Source organism: Metarhizium brunneum, chromosome 3, assembly GCF_013426205.1.
Source record: "Metarhizium brunneum chromosome 3, complete sequence".
NCBI classification, from domain to species: domain Eukaryota; kingdom Fungi; phylum Ascomycota; class Sordariomycetes; order Hypocreales; family Clavicipitaceae; genus Metarhizium; species Metarhizium brunneum.
The window spans coordinates 2962766-2979223 of record NC_089424.1 but is presented as its reverse complement, the minus strand read 5'-3'; the positions used below and the strand labels follow the sequence as shown (position 1 = coordinate 2979223).

Below are 16458 nucleotides of genomic sequence, written 5' to 3'. Positions count from 1 at the left end.
TGATTGCATTATCGGTGCACACATCTCGGAGCACAACTGTATTCTACAAGCTTCTTTCGTTAATTTGTCTTAATCTGCCAAGACGTTGTTTTAATCCGACTAGAAAGAGGAGGTAATGGGCCAACAAGGGCCAAGTATTCATTATGTTATTTTGGTGAGGAGCGTGGCGGGTGGGAGTCTATGAAGGAGACGGGACAGGGACGGGGATTATCATATAATGTGTTTTGTCTATTATACCCTCAGCGACCTGAGTTTTATTATGTGGCGGAGATTTGGGGCGAAGGCAGCGGAGAGGATGTAAATAGAATATGGGGTGAGCCATGAGGATGGACCATGGCCACTGGGCATAAAGCGGATGTTTCGCAAATACCAGCTTTGACATGCGTGGATGAGGTGTGTTTCGCGAATGCTTTTCTCGGCCAAGAATATTACTTGTATCCACGGCAGCACTGTGTAGTACTCGGTTCTAATATTCTGCGACATATTCCCACGACGCCAACCAGTTGCCTGCCCCACGTGGAAGTTTCCCAGCGTTACGGAGTACAAGCACAGCGGACATGATACGTCTGGTACTTCCTCGATGGGGCTCAGCTGGTGGCGGCACCAGCGTACTTTAGATAAGCAGATAAGCGGACAAGGGGGGAAATTTTCAAAAAATTTCTGGTTCATGCGGCCCAACTAGGCTAATAACAGTGTTACAAAACCCACATGCACATGTCCACTTCAACTTGACCGCACCGTCTCAGCAGCCAGCAGACTCGCGCGCTGCAGCAAGGCTTGACTAGTAGCGCTACCTGGCAAACATTCTTCCTCCCCATCCTTACTTCTTTCTTTCTTTCTTTCTTTCTTGGTCTGCAGAACGAGAGAGAGCGCTTGTAGACTGCGACAACTCCATTTGCCCTCGCGGCTCAAGGACTCACTCGTTACTCCGACAAAAAGACGGCAACAAGACTGAAGGAGGGGCAGAAGACGAAAAAAAAAAGACCGAAAACCATCATCACCTGCCGGTTTCCAACTTCGAGTTTTCCCTGCCTGGAAACACACACTTCTCGAGGCCGCCCACGATGCCTCACCCCGTCTCACCACCTACCATGGTGTCCAAAGACGCCGCCCCTCCACCGTCGCAGGAGGACGTCGCCGGCTTAATCAACACCATCTCCAGCGCCCAGACTTCTGCCGCCTCTGTCGACGCGAGCTACGGCCTGTGCGAGCTGCTCCTCAACTCGGTCGGCTATGCAGGGCTGAACCAGTACGGTGTCTTGGCCGAGATCAAGAAGGCTGCTGCTGATAAGAAGAATGGCCTCAAGAGGGAGAGCAGTCAGAACCTCCTGGGCGCCATCTTTGAGCGATTCCCCCCGAAACAAGCCGTTTCCGAGGTCGTCTTCCTCGTCCAGGAGGAAGGCCTTGTGCCTTGTGCGCTGGACGCACTGGCCGACAAGGGCGCCGTCGTTCGCGAGGCTGCTCAGTATGGCCTCGATGCCCTCTTCAATAACCTGAGTGCCGAGGCCCTTGTCACCGGCTTGCTGCCTGTCCTGACCAAGTACTTGGACAAGAAGACGGGCAAGTGGCAGGGCACAGTTGGTGCGTACAAGCTGCTCCAGAAGATGGCCGACAAGGCCAAGCTGGCCATTGGCGCCAGCAAGGAGGAGGCTGAAGAGAAGGATGTCCTTCGCGAGGCCATGGGCGCCAAGCTTGCCGGGCTCATCCCCATTGTCGAGGCTGGCATGCACGATCTCAAGGCCGAGGTTGAGAAGCAGTCTGTCCAGACTATGAACTCGCTTACCACGCTGCTCTCCAACGACGACGTTACTCCTCGGATCCCGCTTCTGGTCGAGACTATGCAGCACCCCTCGGCTCAAGCTACTCAGAAGGCTATCCATGCCTTGTCCCAGACCACCTTTGTGGCCATTGTGACCTCGCCTGTTTTGGCACTCTTGACACCCTTCCTTGAGCGCTCGCTCAACTCGCCCAATACCGCACAGGAGGTCTTGCGTCAGACCTGTGTTATTACCGAGAACTTGACCAAGCTGGTCCACGACCCCATCGAGGCTAGAACATTCTTGCCCAAGCTCTCGCCCGGTATCAAGGCTGTCGCCGATCGTGCTTCGCTCCCTGAAGTCCGTGAAATTGCTGAGCGCGCCCTCGCCATTATGGAAAAGGCCATGGCCAACGACAAGGAGGTCATAGCCAGAACCACACTTGACGATGTCGCCAAGATTGTGGACGAGCAGATCAAGAAGAACGGTGGTCTCGCTGCCCAGCAGGATATTTACAAGCTGGTTCAACCTTATATCAGTGACATGGTTGCCGCCGATGTCAACTACCGTTTTGTCAACCGCATTGCTGCTCGCATTGCACCTTACTTGCAGCCCCTTCTGCAGAAGCCTGAGGCGGCTCAGAATATTGCCGACGCTATTCAGCAGCACTATGTTGATGAGGATCATCGCCGGTACGGTGTTCCCGAGAAGGAGGATGACGGAGAGGTCGAGATTGTCAATGCCGACTTTTCATTGGCGTACGGTGGTATGCTGCTTCTATCGCACACCAACCTGCGCCTTCTCAAGGGCCATCGCTACGGTCTGTGTGGCCGCAACGGTGCTGGAAAGTCTACTCTGATGCGATCTATTGCCAATGGCAAGCTTGAGGGGTTCCCTCCCCAGGATGTTCTCCGCACATGCTACGTCGAACATAACCAGGGCGAAGATGCTGATATTTCCATCCTCGAGTTTGTCGCAAAAGATCCCGAGATTGGACCCCAGGGCACTGAGCGCATCTCCGAAGTCTTGACTGAGTTCGGCTTCACTCCTGGCGCCGAAGGTCGTCAGGCCCAAAAGGTCGGCTCCCTCTCCGGCGGTTGGAAGATGAAGCTTGCCTTGGCTCGTGCCATGCTTAAGAAGGCCGACGTTCTCCTTCTCGACGAACCTACCAACCATCTGGACGTGGCCAACATTGCCTGGCTCGAGAATTACCTCAAGTCTCATCCCAATATTACCAGTCTGATTGTCTCCCACGACTCTGGATTCCTGGACAATGTCACCACGGATATCTATCACTACGAGCCCGGCAAGAAGCTTGCCTGCTACAAGGGCAACCTGGCTGCCTTTGTCAAGATCCGCCCGGAAGCCAAGGCCTACTACACGCTGTCCGCCTCCAACGTGCAGTTCAAGTTCCCTCCGCCCGGAATCTTGACGGGAGTCAAGTCGATGACTCGTGCCATTATTCGCATGACCAACGTCTCGTACACATATCCCAATGCGCCTAAACCGTCGCTGTCAGACGTCTCGTGCCAGCTCACCTTGTCCTCCCGCGTGGCCATTATTGGCCCCAACGGTGCGGGCAAATCCACTCTCATCAAGCTGCTCACCGGCGAAACCATCCCCAGCTCTGGCAAGGTCGAGAAGCACCCCAACTTGCGTATCGGCTACATCAAGCAGCACGCGCTCGAACACGTGGAGATGCATCTCGAGAAGACGCCCAACCAGTACCTCCAATGGCGGTATGCCCACGGTGATGACCGAGAGGTGCACATGAAGCAGACCCGTGCCTTGTCCGACAAGGATCGCGAGCAGATGGACAAGTGGGTTGATTTGAAGGACGGCAAGTCCCCCCGACAGATTGAATCTCTTGTCGGCCGTCAAAAGTACAAGAAGACGTTGCAATACGAAGTGTAAGTTGAGCAACCCTCCCTCTTTCCCTTTGACGCCCCTATCCGATCCCACAATAGCAACGAATCAGCAGCAGCAAACTAACACCATGCCATGCAGTAAATGGCGCGGCCTCCTCCCCAAGCACAACACCATGATCTCTCGCGAGACCCTCACGGAACTAGGTTTCGACAAACTCGTTCAAGAGTTTGACGACCACGAAGCGTCGCGCGAGGGCCTCGGCTACCGGGAGCTTCAGCCGTCCGTCATCTCCAAGCACTTTGAAGACCTGGGGCTGGACCCGGAAATCGCCAACCACAACGAAATCGGCTCCCTCTCGGGCGGGCAAAAGGTCAAGGTGGTCATTGCGGGCGCCATGTGGAACAACCCACATCTGCTGGTGCTCGACGAACCGACCAACTTCCTGGACCGCGACTCGCTGGGTGGCCTGGCCGTCGCCATCCGCGAGTTCAAGGGCGGCGTCATCCTCATCTCGCACAACGAGGAGTTCGTCGGCGCCCTGTGCTCGGAGCAGTGGCACGTCAACGAGGGGCGCGTCGCGCAGCGCGCCAACGCCGCCGTCTCGCTCGACCGCTTCGAGGACTCGCGCCCCGGCAGCGCCGTCGCCAGCACCGCCGCCAGCTCCGTCGTCAGCAGCGCCGTCAACTCGGGCGTCGAGGACAACTCGGACATGAAGTTCCGCGCCCGCAAGAAGAAGAAGATGACTAAGAAGGAGCTCAAGGAGAGAGAGGTCCGCAGGCGCCTGCGCCACATTGACTGGCTGAATAGCCCCAAGGGCACGCCGCATCCTCCCGATACCGACGACGAGGATAATTAAATTTGTGCCTGGCTTCTGTTCCTATTCTCCTTGTTGCGTTGCGTACTCTAGACTAGTATAGAACTTTTAGATGAAATTGTGGGAATAGAGGCGTTTTGGATAGGGAAAAAAGTAGTTGTTTCGATAGATGAATAGATTACATCTAATGCAAGTTTCATTTTCCATCTTCATTCTTCATCCGTCTGCTCGTGCCACCACAGCACCTCACCCTTCACGCCGCGCAAGCCGCCACAGACGGAAACGCATAAAAGTGTACAAGGCGTGAATTGAAGCCCTACATCTGTATTTATGTACTTGCCGTCCATCTACCGCCCATCCCTGCCTACCTAGTATATATACCCGAATACAATGCACCCCCTTCGCCGCATCCAATGTCAGTATTAGTGCTGAATTTTAGACAGAAAAAAAAAAGGACAGGTTCCACGACCGTCTAGCGACTACATATATGTCCGTCTTGTCCACGTCTTGCCCACGTCTTGCCCGCGCCTTGCCCACGTCCAGGTTACTTGGTAATTAAGGAGCGTAAATCAGGCGATACCAGATTGCCCACCCAGAGGATGTCCAAGCGCGTCATGCAAGATGGACCCCAAAAAACAAAACTCCATTCCGTCTATGCCATGCAATGAGTGAAAAAAGCAACAATAAATGAGATAGACACTAGAGCAACGAGGCTTCGAAATGCCCTGCCACAGGTCTGATGAATACACATGACTCGATGCCAAAAAAAAGTGTATGGCTTTCAGATATTATGAATATTTTATAAATTTGGCCTTGTCCCCCCTTTTACCATGAGAATGTCATGAGGGCAGGGTTCAGCGCCAAGGGGAGGAGGAAGTGACTCGCGGCAACGGTGGCCATGGGCAAAATGGCCACAAAGTCGGTGATGCGCCAGTCGTGGGGGACGAACGGGGCGACTGCCAGGATGATCATGCCGGCAATGGCAACGAGCGAGAAGAGCATGGAGAATTTAAACTATAAGACCATCGTACGTTAGCAAGTCATGCATCACATGGGCACGGTTATTGCAGCCTCAAAGTTCTGGAAAGGGTGACGTGGAAAGTATTGGAATGTGGAACTCCAATACCAAGAGGAATCTCTCCCTCGAACTAGCGAATCCTGACGGGGATCCTTCCGAGAACACCCCCACTCGGCGTACGGAATGAAGAGATAGGGAGAACAAAAACGTGTCCAGGTGAGGACGTGTAGTAAAAACTCACCTTCTTCAAAACTTTGGGGACCTCGATGAAGAAGTTGGAAAATTCGGCTTCCTTGCTTGTGGCACCCCAAGTCATGTTGATCTCAAACATGTGAGCCAACAGGGCCTGGCTGACGTGCAGCGACAATCCACCCAAGAAAATTGCCAGCATAATCGTCCATTTAAAGTTCTCAAAAAGCGCGTACAGAATGTTGCGCTCACCGACACGATATCGCATCACGGCGAGAGCGATATTTCCAAGTCCGTTGAAGACGATGATGATGGAAAACCACACCTTCCAAGAGTCGACATAATACTTGTCGAGGTACCCGTTGAACCAGCCCATGAGGAAGTAGTTGACAGTTGTCATGATCCAGGCTGCGCCAATGGCGTAATACGTTCCAATGTACGACACCACGGTGATTTTGGAGGTGAAGCGAATGTTGGAGAAGAGGAAACGGCGGAACAGGGGCGTGAAGGGACCGCGCCAGAGCCAGGTGCGGATGGGGTGGAAGAGCAGTTCGTTGCAGCCGTAGGCGTACTTCTCCCATCGCGCAAGCTCGTCATACACGGTCAGGGACACGCCCTCTTTGAAGCCTTCGCCAGCCCACGCCGCGAGACGGATGATGTACCCATTGCACTGCAGACGAAGCGACATGTCAAAGTCTTCAGACACGTGGCTCTCAGACCAAAACTTGTCATAGCCGTCCTCATCCTGGTAAGAAACTTGCTGAATGGCAGACCAGCGAAGAATGGCGTTGTGGCCGACAAAGGGAGCAACATCGCCGTTGGAGACGGTGTACCGAATCGCCGAGTAGATAAGATTGGTGAAGAATGTGATGCCGTTTTCGAAATAGGTGTGTACAACTTGCATGACACCGGACGAGAATTGCATGATGCCGACGTCGGGAGACTGCTCCATTTCAGAGACAGCGTCAAGGAAGCAGTCGGCAGGGACACGCGTATCAGAGTCGATGAGAAGGATATAGTCGCCAACACGAATGTTTCCGTCCGCCCAGGCGCGGCCATCTTCCTCCAGGACATCCTTGAGAGCCTGCTCATAAGCTTGGGCCTCGTCATGCTGACTCCATTCAAGGGGACGGTTGATGGCCTGAAGCCTCTCCTCGACCTTGCAAGAGATCATGAGGGCAAAGTTCATGTTGGAGGCCTTCTTGAACTTGCCCTTGCGCTGGAAGCCGTTCTCTCCATGCTTGGGACGCGCAACCCAGCCAATGCTGTTGTCGGCATAAAATTCGATGCGGGCATGACGCTCCTCCTCTGGGATGAGCTGCAGACCGTCATCATTCACAAACATGTTGGCTGACCCGCCCTGAAGTTCATAGGTCGACATGGCTTGCTTGATGGACTTGACAGTGGGGATAATGACGCCTTGCAGACCTTCCTTGTAAACAGGACACTGGATGGTGACGTGAGGCAGGACGGGTGTCTGCAGGCGAGGCGGAGGTCTTGCCGAGTAGAACTTGGAGTTCATGGTGAGCTGCCGAATGGGGCCGAAGATCTGAGCCAAGCAGCCGACAATCACTTGGGCGAAGAAGAGAGTAAAGAAGATTTGGATGGGGAACAAGGCCACAAGCGCCAAACGAACATAGTTGCCATCGACGGAGACTTCAATGGCCAGTTCACGCCAGGCAGCTCCAAGAGAGACGGTCACGAGGATAAGAGTCAGTGACACCAAGACGGTGTTCTGTAGGTGGATAGGTCGCTTTTCAGGCTTCACTTCACCGCTCTCCTCGTCAATCTCGGCCTCGGCGATATTGCCTCCCCTTTTCTCGTCCTCTTCATCATCTGTATTGCCCGCCTTCCACACGAGTTCCATGAGCTCCGACTCAATGGCTTTGGCACGCTGAACAAGGTGTAGCGGGTCATCGTCCCACACGATTAGCAAACCCTCAGAAGCGACAAAAGCAGCAAATTGATGTTTTCGCGCGCGAGGAAGATCCTCGATTGTGGGCAGAATTTGGACCCGCAAACCGTTCATCAAAGGCACGTCGACAGCGTCGGGGGACCACTGGAGGAAGGTTTTGATAACGCGAGAATTGACAGTCATGGCCGCCTGAACATTCATGGCTGAGCAAGCCAAGGCGAACGGCGAGCTGCCAAGCTGAGGAGGGCAAGCCATGTAGTGGCCTCTGACTTTTCTAAGAAGGACACCTTCAATCTCCCCCGATCCATCACTGACCCAAAGTTGGGAACATTGTTGTTGGTACAGGTAGTTGACCATGACTTCGTGCTTGATGTCGTCAAGAAACATGGAACTTCCTGCTGTCGACGGTGTGGATCGTCCTGATCGACCTGAGCTAGACTGCGGCCTTGAATGGAAGCGAGGAGTAGGTGGCTGGAGTTCCATGTCGTTTCCGCCGATGTTAAAGGAAGATAGTGGCCTGTCCGACAACGAAGAAGGCTGCAGACTCCGGATCGGTCTCGAAGTTGGAGCATCTAGCTGAGCCTGGGCAGGTTCTGACTTGTTGCCAGTTTTGAAGTAGTTGGTAAGACCCATGTTGGGCTTTGGACCCGGATCCGAGTCGCGTCAACTCGCCCTCAGATAAAGTTGATGTTTTGTTCCAAGGAGACTCGGCGGCGGTTGGCTCGAGGAAAGGCTATGGATCGGTTTGCCGGACTGAAAGCAGACTCGTTCACTATATACTAACAATCGGATTCCAAAAGACGTCGAATTAACGAGGGCGGCGGCGCGGATATTATGTATCTGTAAAACAATTGCGGACTAACGAAGGACGTCGATGAGGTAGCGAATGTTCTCGGGCCGGACTCGTCCACAACGAAGCGAGGTAGTGGTAATAAAACGAGAGCGAGGATCCCGAATCGTCGGCAAAGCGTAACCAGCCTGGGAGAGCACCGGAAGACTTAGCGGGCTGCCAACGACCAAAGAGGGACGGGAGATGGGATGGTATTAAAGAGAGAAGGGACGGTGAGGCGGGCAGAAGCAGAGAGGACGTGAGAGGCATAGGTGAAGATGGTGGGCGCTGATAACAGTCTTCCCGGACGTGCATCCAGGATCCCAAGTCCAACCAGAACGAGAGGTGGGTATGGACTTACAAGATCTGTAGCCTCTGTGCGATCTTTTTTCTCAACAGCCCACACACGCCTGGAGCCTAGGAACAGTCTCTGGCAGGGGGGGAGGGTGGGTTGGATGCTGCCAGATTCTCTCGTCGAGACCGGAACTCGCCTTAAAGATGGAGACGACCTATTCTGGGCGTTTTTTGTCGTGGCGGATATGCCTTGACAGAGATGTAGCGAGCAAAGGGAATTCCGCCAGGGCACACAGAAGCTCTTGGACAGGAAAGCAGGAGACCTGAAGCCCTTTCATCTCGATCTTGACGGGACGGACCCCCCGGCCAAGAGGAGGGACGAGCAGAAGTAATGATATACGAGCGACGCAACATGAAAACGGCAGCAGGCTACACTGATGCGCAGAGGGATGGGGCCCCAGCGACCTGGCGCCCTGGCGTCATGGTGTCATGGTAGCCAGGAAGAATGGGCCGGAGTCAGAGGGTGAAGCTGGTGGACGATGCATCGTGTCCTGCAACACCCGCTCGGGGATTGTCTTGGGCTTCGCTTCGTTCATGGGGATGCAAGAGGGGCGTGTGCTGGGGAAAGGGGATAAGGGCCACCCCAGCCCAGTCCACCCACGTTTTTTTCTTCGGTGCACCCCACCCCCTGCCTGGCTCGGAGTGGTTTGAAGCCAAGGACAAGCTTGATCAACCCTGTGAAGCGAACGAATGGGCGGGCTGAGGCGCCGGCACACCGTTCAAAGTGGCCAACGGTGCTCGTTGAAGATACTAATCCTACTCATGAACGGTTGCCCGCCATTGCCATCCCCAGGTTGATCTCTGTTTGTCTCGGGTCAAAAATAGATGTGGGCTGCCGATGCCCGGTGGATACAAGCTCTGCCGCGGTTAATCGGCCAAAAGAAAAGAAAAGGGAAGGAAAAAACAAGAAAACTAGGAGAATAAAGCACCCAGATGGGGTCGGCGGCGGCAAGCACGACAACGACAGGTCAACAGGCAATTCATCGTCAGGAGCGTGGGTGGATAATGGCAAGCTTGCCAGCGCTTCGCACGCGCTTGGCGAGACCGGCCTCTGGGACAAAAGCAAGCCAGGCCACGGGTTCCTGGCGCTACACTCGATTTGAACGCGCCGTTTCCCGTATACCAAGGTAGCGCTTTGGCGACAGGGACGGCTGCTTCAGAAGTTGGCGAGCGCCCACATCGATGTCAGCGAAGACCCAGCGCCAAGGCCAAAGGGGCCAAAAGCTGGAGAGGCCCAGAGTTCTCGGAGCTTGAAAACCGACGAATTCATTACCACTCGCGCCCTTCTCCTCCGTACTCCGTGCAATAGTGGACGACCACGGCCCGTTCGGTACTAGCGCCTCGGTGCCAGAAGTGCTCGAGTGCTATGAATTAGCAGCAGTCTGGTGCCCTGAAAACACGGGCGGGCTTTTGCACCGGACTCTTGGCGGGTCCAGGGCGCCAACAGGGCGGGTTGACCGCTCGGGCTTCTTTGGCTTCGAGGAAAACGGGGTCCGCCACAGCAGCGCCCACAGATAGTCATCGGGGAGGTGATCTGGTTATCTGGGGGTGCGAGGCGCGGCAAGGCCTAGAGGCTTTGGTGCTCAAGCCGCCTAAACCACGCAGAGGGCACGTAAAAGCGGCGATGCGCATCTTCCCCATCTGGGCCACCTCCCCTCGCCCTCCTCAGTGGCGCCCGGGTCTACCCCTGCCCAGCTGTGGCGCAAACGCTTGCACGCTTCTGGCCTCGGGTCAATAAGTTCGTCGTTGAAACGCAACTTTGCAATTCCTGCCCGCACCACACACACGTTCGTTACTGATGCCTTCTTGGAACAGTGCCACCACTTAGTTTTCTTACAACTGCCCTGACCAGACTTGACTCGCTCATTCGATCCGAATTGGAGGGCAGTGTCCCCTCTGTTTAACCGGAGACTTGCACATACCCGCCTTCGTTTCACCGTTGACAAAAGCGTCTTGACAGGCAACCAGATATCTCGCGTGGCTTTCGCTACAAAACGCTGATCCGGCTGCATTTCCTAGCCCTGCCGACATGGGTGGCAGCCATCCCAGAGGGCTGAAACTTGCATGTCATTATCAGAGCAACGCACATACAGCAAGAGGCGTTTGATAACACCCTCACTGGCCGAGGGCCTGCATCTCTAGTCTCAGCATCATTGAAACCGTCCAAGACGGTGACGTTGCCCGAATGGAATACGGCCGCGTGAGGCGCAAGACTTGACCGTCTTGCCCATGAGGAAGCCGTCTAACCGTTTCATCGGCCAGTTCATGGAGACGCAGTACAGACAATCAATGCAAGAAACAATGCGGGACTCTGACTGCAGCCCGTTCGTTCCAGGCCCCCGCGAAGTGAGACAGTTCCCTCCATGGCGGCGGCTCCCGGTTTGTTTGTCCGTGGCTTCGCTCCAACCACCATGGTTCAAAAGGCTGGCACAGGGCCCTGTCGCTACGGACGCAGAATGCAAAATGGACACAAAGAATGCGAAACAGAAATCCGATTCAGAACCCCAGTCATGACCAAAGGAAAAAGTAGACATGATTCGAATCAATTGCGAATCTCAGGCCGTGGTGGCACAACAGTCATTGTATCGATGCTGGACTCTGGCGTGTGGCTCTCTCTCTCTCTTCATTTGCCGGCCCCAATAAGCTGCAGGGCGATTATCGCCGGTGTTCAATCACGTCGGGATTTTGAGAAGCACAGCAGAAAAAAAAAAGCCAACTTTGGGGTGTGTGACCGTGGATCGTCATGGTGGACAAAAACAGCGTTCGCGCCTCATGTGGTGGGCGGGAGTCGTCGGGCCGCCACCAGCCTATTTTTGGCCTCGTATTCCTGCAAGCTGCCGCCCCAATGCACAACCTGCATCCTGAACCTGAAGCTGGATGCCAGTTCTTTCTCTTGTCTTTGCCAACAATGCGTGTTCTGTGGCGGTGGGGAGGGGCCGAGGGGGCGTGTCTGTACCCGAATTTCTTCACCTGGCTGCCCACGGCGAGGCCAACATTTCCATCCATTGTGTTTGGCAGTCGGTATATGCACTGTCACCCCAAGGCTCTCGTCATGAGATGCAAGATGCACGAGGAGCTGAACTCTTTGGACTTTTTGTCGTCCTGCTGACTCTATATTGCGTGGGATTTCGCAAGCACCCATTGATGACGGTTGATTACTAGCTTGATTGTGAAACGAATGGTGCTGTTGCTCCATGAGCACGGCCACGGCCACCAACGCCGTGGGCTGTTCGCCGTTGTTCCTTTTGCACGGGCTCTCCCCGCCTGTGTGTACAGATCATGACCCACTGGCCAACAACGACGGGGGGAGAGCAGATGTCTAACACCACGCGGGCCTGCAATAGCTACAAAACTGGTGACGAAAAAGCAGTTTTCAGCCAGGCCGTTAAACTCGGACGACAAAATGAGCTAGTACTTGTGACAGGATTAGCACTCACGGTACGGAGTAAAGCCAGTCAAAAAACGGCTCTTGTAACACGAGTCGGAGGGCTCCATCTGGAATATCACAAACTGCCAGAGATGACGATTTGCTGCTGTGCTAGGGCTGCTGGGATTCATTCAGTCTTGTCCAACCACGACACACACGATCGGGATATTGAGAGCCAGGGTTAGCATATGGGTAGGGAGCTTTGGTACGACGGAAACGCGAGGCTGCTGAGCGGTAGCCGCGATTTATTGAACGGTGATGGCCTGGATGTAATTTCGCTCCCAGCCGTCCTGGGCGCACTGACTGACTGCGTTTGCAAATACATCTACCAAATCGGGTTGGGTTATTGCCGGTGAATTGGCATTGTATCAGGGATGAATGGTGGTCACGGCCAAGGTGCTTTTTGTCAGTTGACACCAGGTCTGTCTAGACGAGGCTCGAACCTGACTTCGTCTTGGTGTTTCTGTAGTCGGCAATAGTACTAGTACCACCATGTCCAGACCATGTGCTTGGTAGTACCGGGCCTCTGCGAAGATTCCGGGTCCCAAATCGAAGAGACCATGGCGACTCAATTGGGGCAACACAGACTCAGAGCCACGACAAGACGGTGCCGGCATGTCGTGATACCTGACATTGGCACTTCACAATGACATTGCTGCCAGTTTACACTACTTGGCATTATTGATGCCGGGCCCGGAATGATGCACACATCCATGGTGTCGCCCGAACGATGAGCCATGTTGCAGCATTTCACCGGGAAAAGGCGCATCTTTCATCAGAGACTAACAAGTGCTGTCTACTAGATTGGGTCTCTGGACCAGGCTAACGACTAACACGAGGTTGAGCAAAGATTTGAAATGCTGTCATTACAGGGACCAGTCAGTGATTATGCTCCGTCCCTTGTCACGGTCCATCTGAACTTGAGGACGTCACGGCCTTGCTCCATCCGCTCCCATTGCAGCATCTCTTTGCCAGGATAGCAGGGCCTGAAGTTTACATCGTCCCATCTCATACACAACAAGCAAACAAACAACAGTATCCAGGCCCGCGCGGCTGACGACACCCACCGCCCTCGTTCATGCCGCCCATATCTTGCCTCGACGAAACATACGCCCAGTTGTCAAGTTTAGGTCAATGTTTGACATTTCTCTTCCGTTAGCCACCAGCCCGGTCGAAAAACAAAGCCTTGAACCCAAAAGGCTATTTACACTTTTCGATGCCGCGCAGACACCGACAAATGCCAGTCCCTGCACTTCATCTCGTCTCTCTGCCTCGTCCCATCTCGTCTTGTCCCCATACGTACATGTACATACATGGAGCATGCAGACCAGAATAGCACAGCATAGACCGAAAAAGGAAATAAGGTTTCAAGCTCTTTTGTTCGGTAGCACCACGGAGGAGCCCATCATCTTCACGCCCGTGACGCAACGGGACCCGTAACCGCAGCCACGGCAGGAAATTCAACCACAAGCCTCAACGGTGGCACTATTCAATATCACGCCGGGCAAACCAGGGGCCGCGAAGCAAGTGAGATTGACGCAGCTGCGTACTCCGTACATAGGTATGTACATACGGAGTACAGGTGAGAGGGCTGAGCTGAATCTTCTCTTGGCTCTCGCCCATCCATGTCGGGCTCGGCAGGTTCCAGAATGTCCTGCCTGGGCCAGGCTGAGCATCCCACCCCTTGTACGTTGCATACGCAGAGACTCTAGTACGCAGAGACTCTAGTACGTAGTAGACGCCGGTGATGGCGCCGGGCTGGGCGGGGGGGCGTGTTGTGGGACCGGCCGGTGAGCGACTCGATCCATTCAATGTTGATTCAGATGCTTAAATGCGTGGCACTCAGTAGTCGTCTTTGAGCCGCCTGGCCACCGGGGCGAGAAATGGGCTCAGAGGGGCCAGAGGCGAGACTGGGGTGTAGATTGTTGCGTTTGCTCAATCACCGTCTTCGCCGTGGCCATGTAGCTGCGCAACAAGCTGCTTGACATTTGTCATGGTCGGCTAGCGCTGCTGTCTGTATGTTGTATGTATGTATTTGCGGAGCGACCCCTGTTCTGCAGTCCGTGCCGACCAATTGCGACGACCAGCATTATCAAACTTTCCTTCAGCCACAAAAAAAAGAAAGAAAGAAATTTGCATCAAGTATACAAGTATCATCTTCAGTACAAATCAACAATAACCCAGAATGATTGTCCTCTCCAAGTATTCAAAATACAAAATGTTCCCAGGTTTTCATATCCCGCTCTCCCCAAGTCTATGATATTACTAATGCTCCTAAAAAAAAAAGTGACGTGTATAATATGTATGTAGTCATATGTCATTTGGCAAGACCAGCCAAAACAAAATCGCCCGTCATCACCCCCGGTGGTTTACAGAAACACGTTACAATTCCTCATCGCCGTCACACTGCTGCAGCATCAAGACGCGACTGACTTCCAGCTGAGGCTGCTTCCACGTCGCCTGCCAAGTGTCCCTGGCGTTCCAGAAGTCCTTGCGCGCACTGGGTGACCGGTCAAGCCACGGCTTGCCGGACTTGCCATCCTCAAACCAGCCGTTGGTACCACCGACGGCCAGGTTGATAATGAGATAAAACTCTTGGTCGAACGGCGTGTTCGCCCGACCAGTTTCGCTCCACGTGTTCTTCAACCGTGTGCCGTTGGAGTTGGCGTCGGGGAAGCCTCCGCGATTCCACAGGGGCTTGTCAAAGTTGGTGTACAAGACTTGGAGCAGACGGCTGTTGACATAGGTGAAGAGATACTTCTGAGACCATTCGAGGCCATATGTATTGAACCCGCTGCTGTAGGTCGTGTGCAGGGCCTGGCGCTTGTTGTTGGTCTTCCACCACGCATCATTGGCGGGATCCGGGCCCCAGTGGAGGGCCGACGACATGATGTTGTTGCCGCCTTGCTCGTAGGTCCAGTTGTTGCCTCGAGACTCCATGATGTCGATCTCTCCGGACGCAGGCCATGGGCCGTACGTGTCCTTGACAGGCATCATCCAGATGGCGGGCCAAAGCCAGTCGCCTTCGGGAAGCTTGGCCGTAACCTCCACGCGGCCGTACTTGAGCTTGGCGCCTTTCATGGTGTTGATGCGGCCAGATTTGGTTGGAGGGACGACGCTGGAGTTGCCCGTCGTGGTGTTGGTGGCAGCCACGCAGCTGTACCAATCTTTAGACGTGCAGGTTCCGTCCTTGAGCAGGTTGATGACGTTGTCCTTTTCCACCTTTTCAGCGTCTTGGAGAGTGGCCTTGATGACTAGGTTGCCGTTTTGGATAAAGACATTTTCGTCGCCCGCAGTGGTCTGCTCGAACTCGCCATTGCTGCGACATGTGTTAGCAGTTGCGCCTCATTGAATGGACGGGAAAGAAGCCAGGACTCCTTACCCAAAGCCGCCAACTTGGGCTTCCTTGGTCCAAACGTTGGTATTGAAGCCGCCGTCGAAACTATCGTCCAAAACAGGGCAGTACTTGTGGTGCACGACGTTGCGAATGCCGTCCCAAACCAAAAACCCAGAAATACCCAAGCCAATCAAGATGCCGATGATTGGCAGGATAGTCACCCACTTCTCCTTGGGATCCTTCTTCTCCAGCCAAGGCTTTTCGATATCGCCCTTCATTACTCGCCTAGAGTGGAAGTAGAGCTGGGAATTGACATCATATCGAGGCCCCATGGCGCTTGAGGAGCCAAAGCTGGATGCCGGCCTTGATGCATCGGGGCTGGTGAACGGATTCGTGCCTCTTCCCGGGCGGTTCAAGGATGCCGTATCATTGTCGCCAAATGGGGTGCGGCTATTGTCTGTGTTTGGAGTTCCGGATCGGATTGGCGTAGGATTGACGGTTGTTGTAGCAGATGGTACTGGATGGCCATAGTAGCCGTGGCTATACGGATCTTGCTCCATGGTGGTGAGAGCGCCGGGACGCGAGGTGAAGGATGGGAGGATGAAACACCGAGGAAATATTACAACAAACAAAAGACAGAAAGAAAAAAATTAAAAAGAAGAAAAAAAAGAAACAAAGACCTGCGAGTTCGACGACTGCCCGCACCAAGACAGCAAACAGAGCGTCACCAATGCTTCTCTTGGGAACCGACGCTGTTTCTTGAAATTGGGGATTACGGAGCGACCCCGTGACGCCGTGGGCTCTGGTGTAATTGCAGAGACTCGGGTTGTCGACTCGGATCGCTACAAGAATGAAGCAGATGCAGAGTGTCTACGGACAAAAGTTCAAAGTCCCAGGTCGGCGTGTGGGCGGGACTTGATGGAAGAAGCAGCAGACAGCTACGATCTCG

General features: G+C 54.2%; 3 protein-coding genes across 3 annotated transcripts; 1 reads left to right on the top strand and 2 right to left on the bottom strand.

Moving 5' to 3' along the window:
• Positions 1–1064: 1064 nt before the first annotated feature.
• On the top strand, positions 1065–4482 carry NEW1 ([NU+] prion formation protein 1; the record flags this gene model as incomplete). Its single annotated transcript, XM_014687249.1, has 2 exons — positions 1065–3667; positions 3765–4482. 2 exons carry the CDS (start codon positions 1065–1067, stop codon positions 4480–4482), a joined length of 3321 nt encoding a protein of 1106 aa, XP_014542735.1.
• A 783-nt stretch (positions 4483–5265) lies between these two features.
• G6M90_00g061320 (uncharacterized protein) lies at positions 5266–8195 on the bottom strand (the record flags this gene model as incomplete). The annotated part of the gene is made up of 2 exons (XM_014687250.1): positions 5266–5454; positions 5700–8195. 2 exons carry the CDS (start codon positions 8193–8195, stop codon positions 5266–5268), a joined length of 2685 nt encoding a protein of 894 aa, XP_014542736.1.
• Positions 8196–14554: 6359 nt separating this feature from the next.
• BGBP_0 (Beta-1,3-glucan-binding protein) lies at positions 14555–16069 on the bottom strand (the record flags this gene model as incomplete). The annotated part of the gene is made up of 2 exons (XM_014687251.1): positions 14555–15491; positions 15555–16069. The coding sequence occupies 2 exons, from the start codon at positions 16067–16069 to the stop codon at positions 14555–14557; spliced, it is 1452 nt and encodes a 483-aa protein (XP_014542737.1).
• Between the last annotated feature and the right edge of the window lie 389 nt (positions 16070–16458).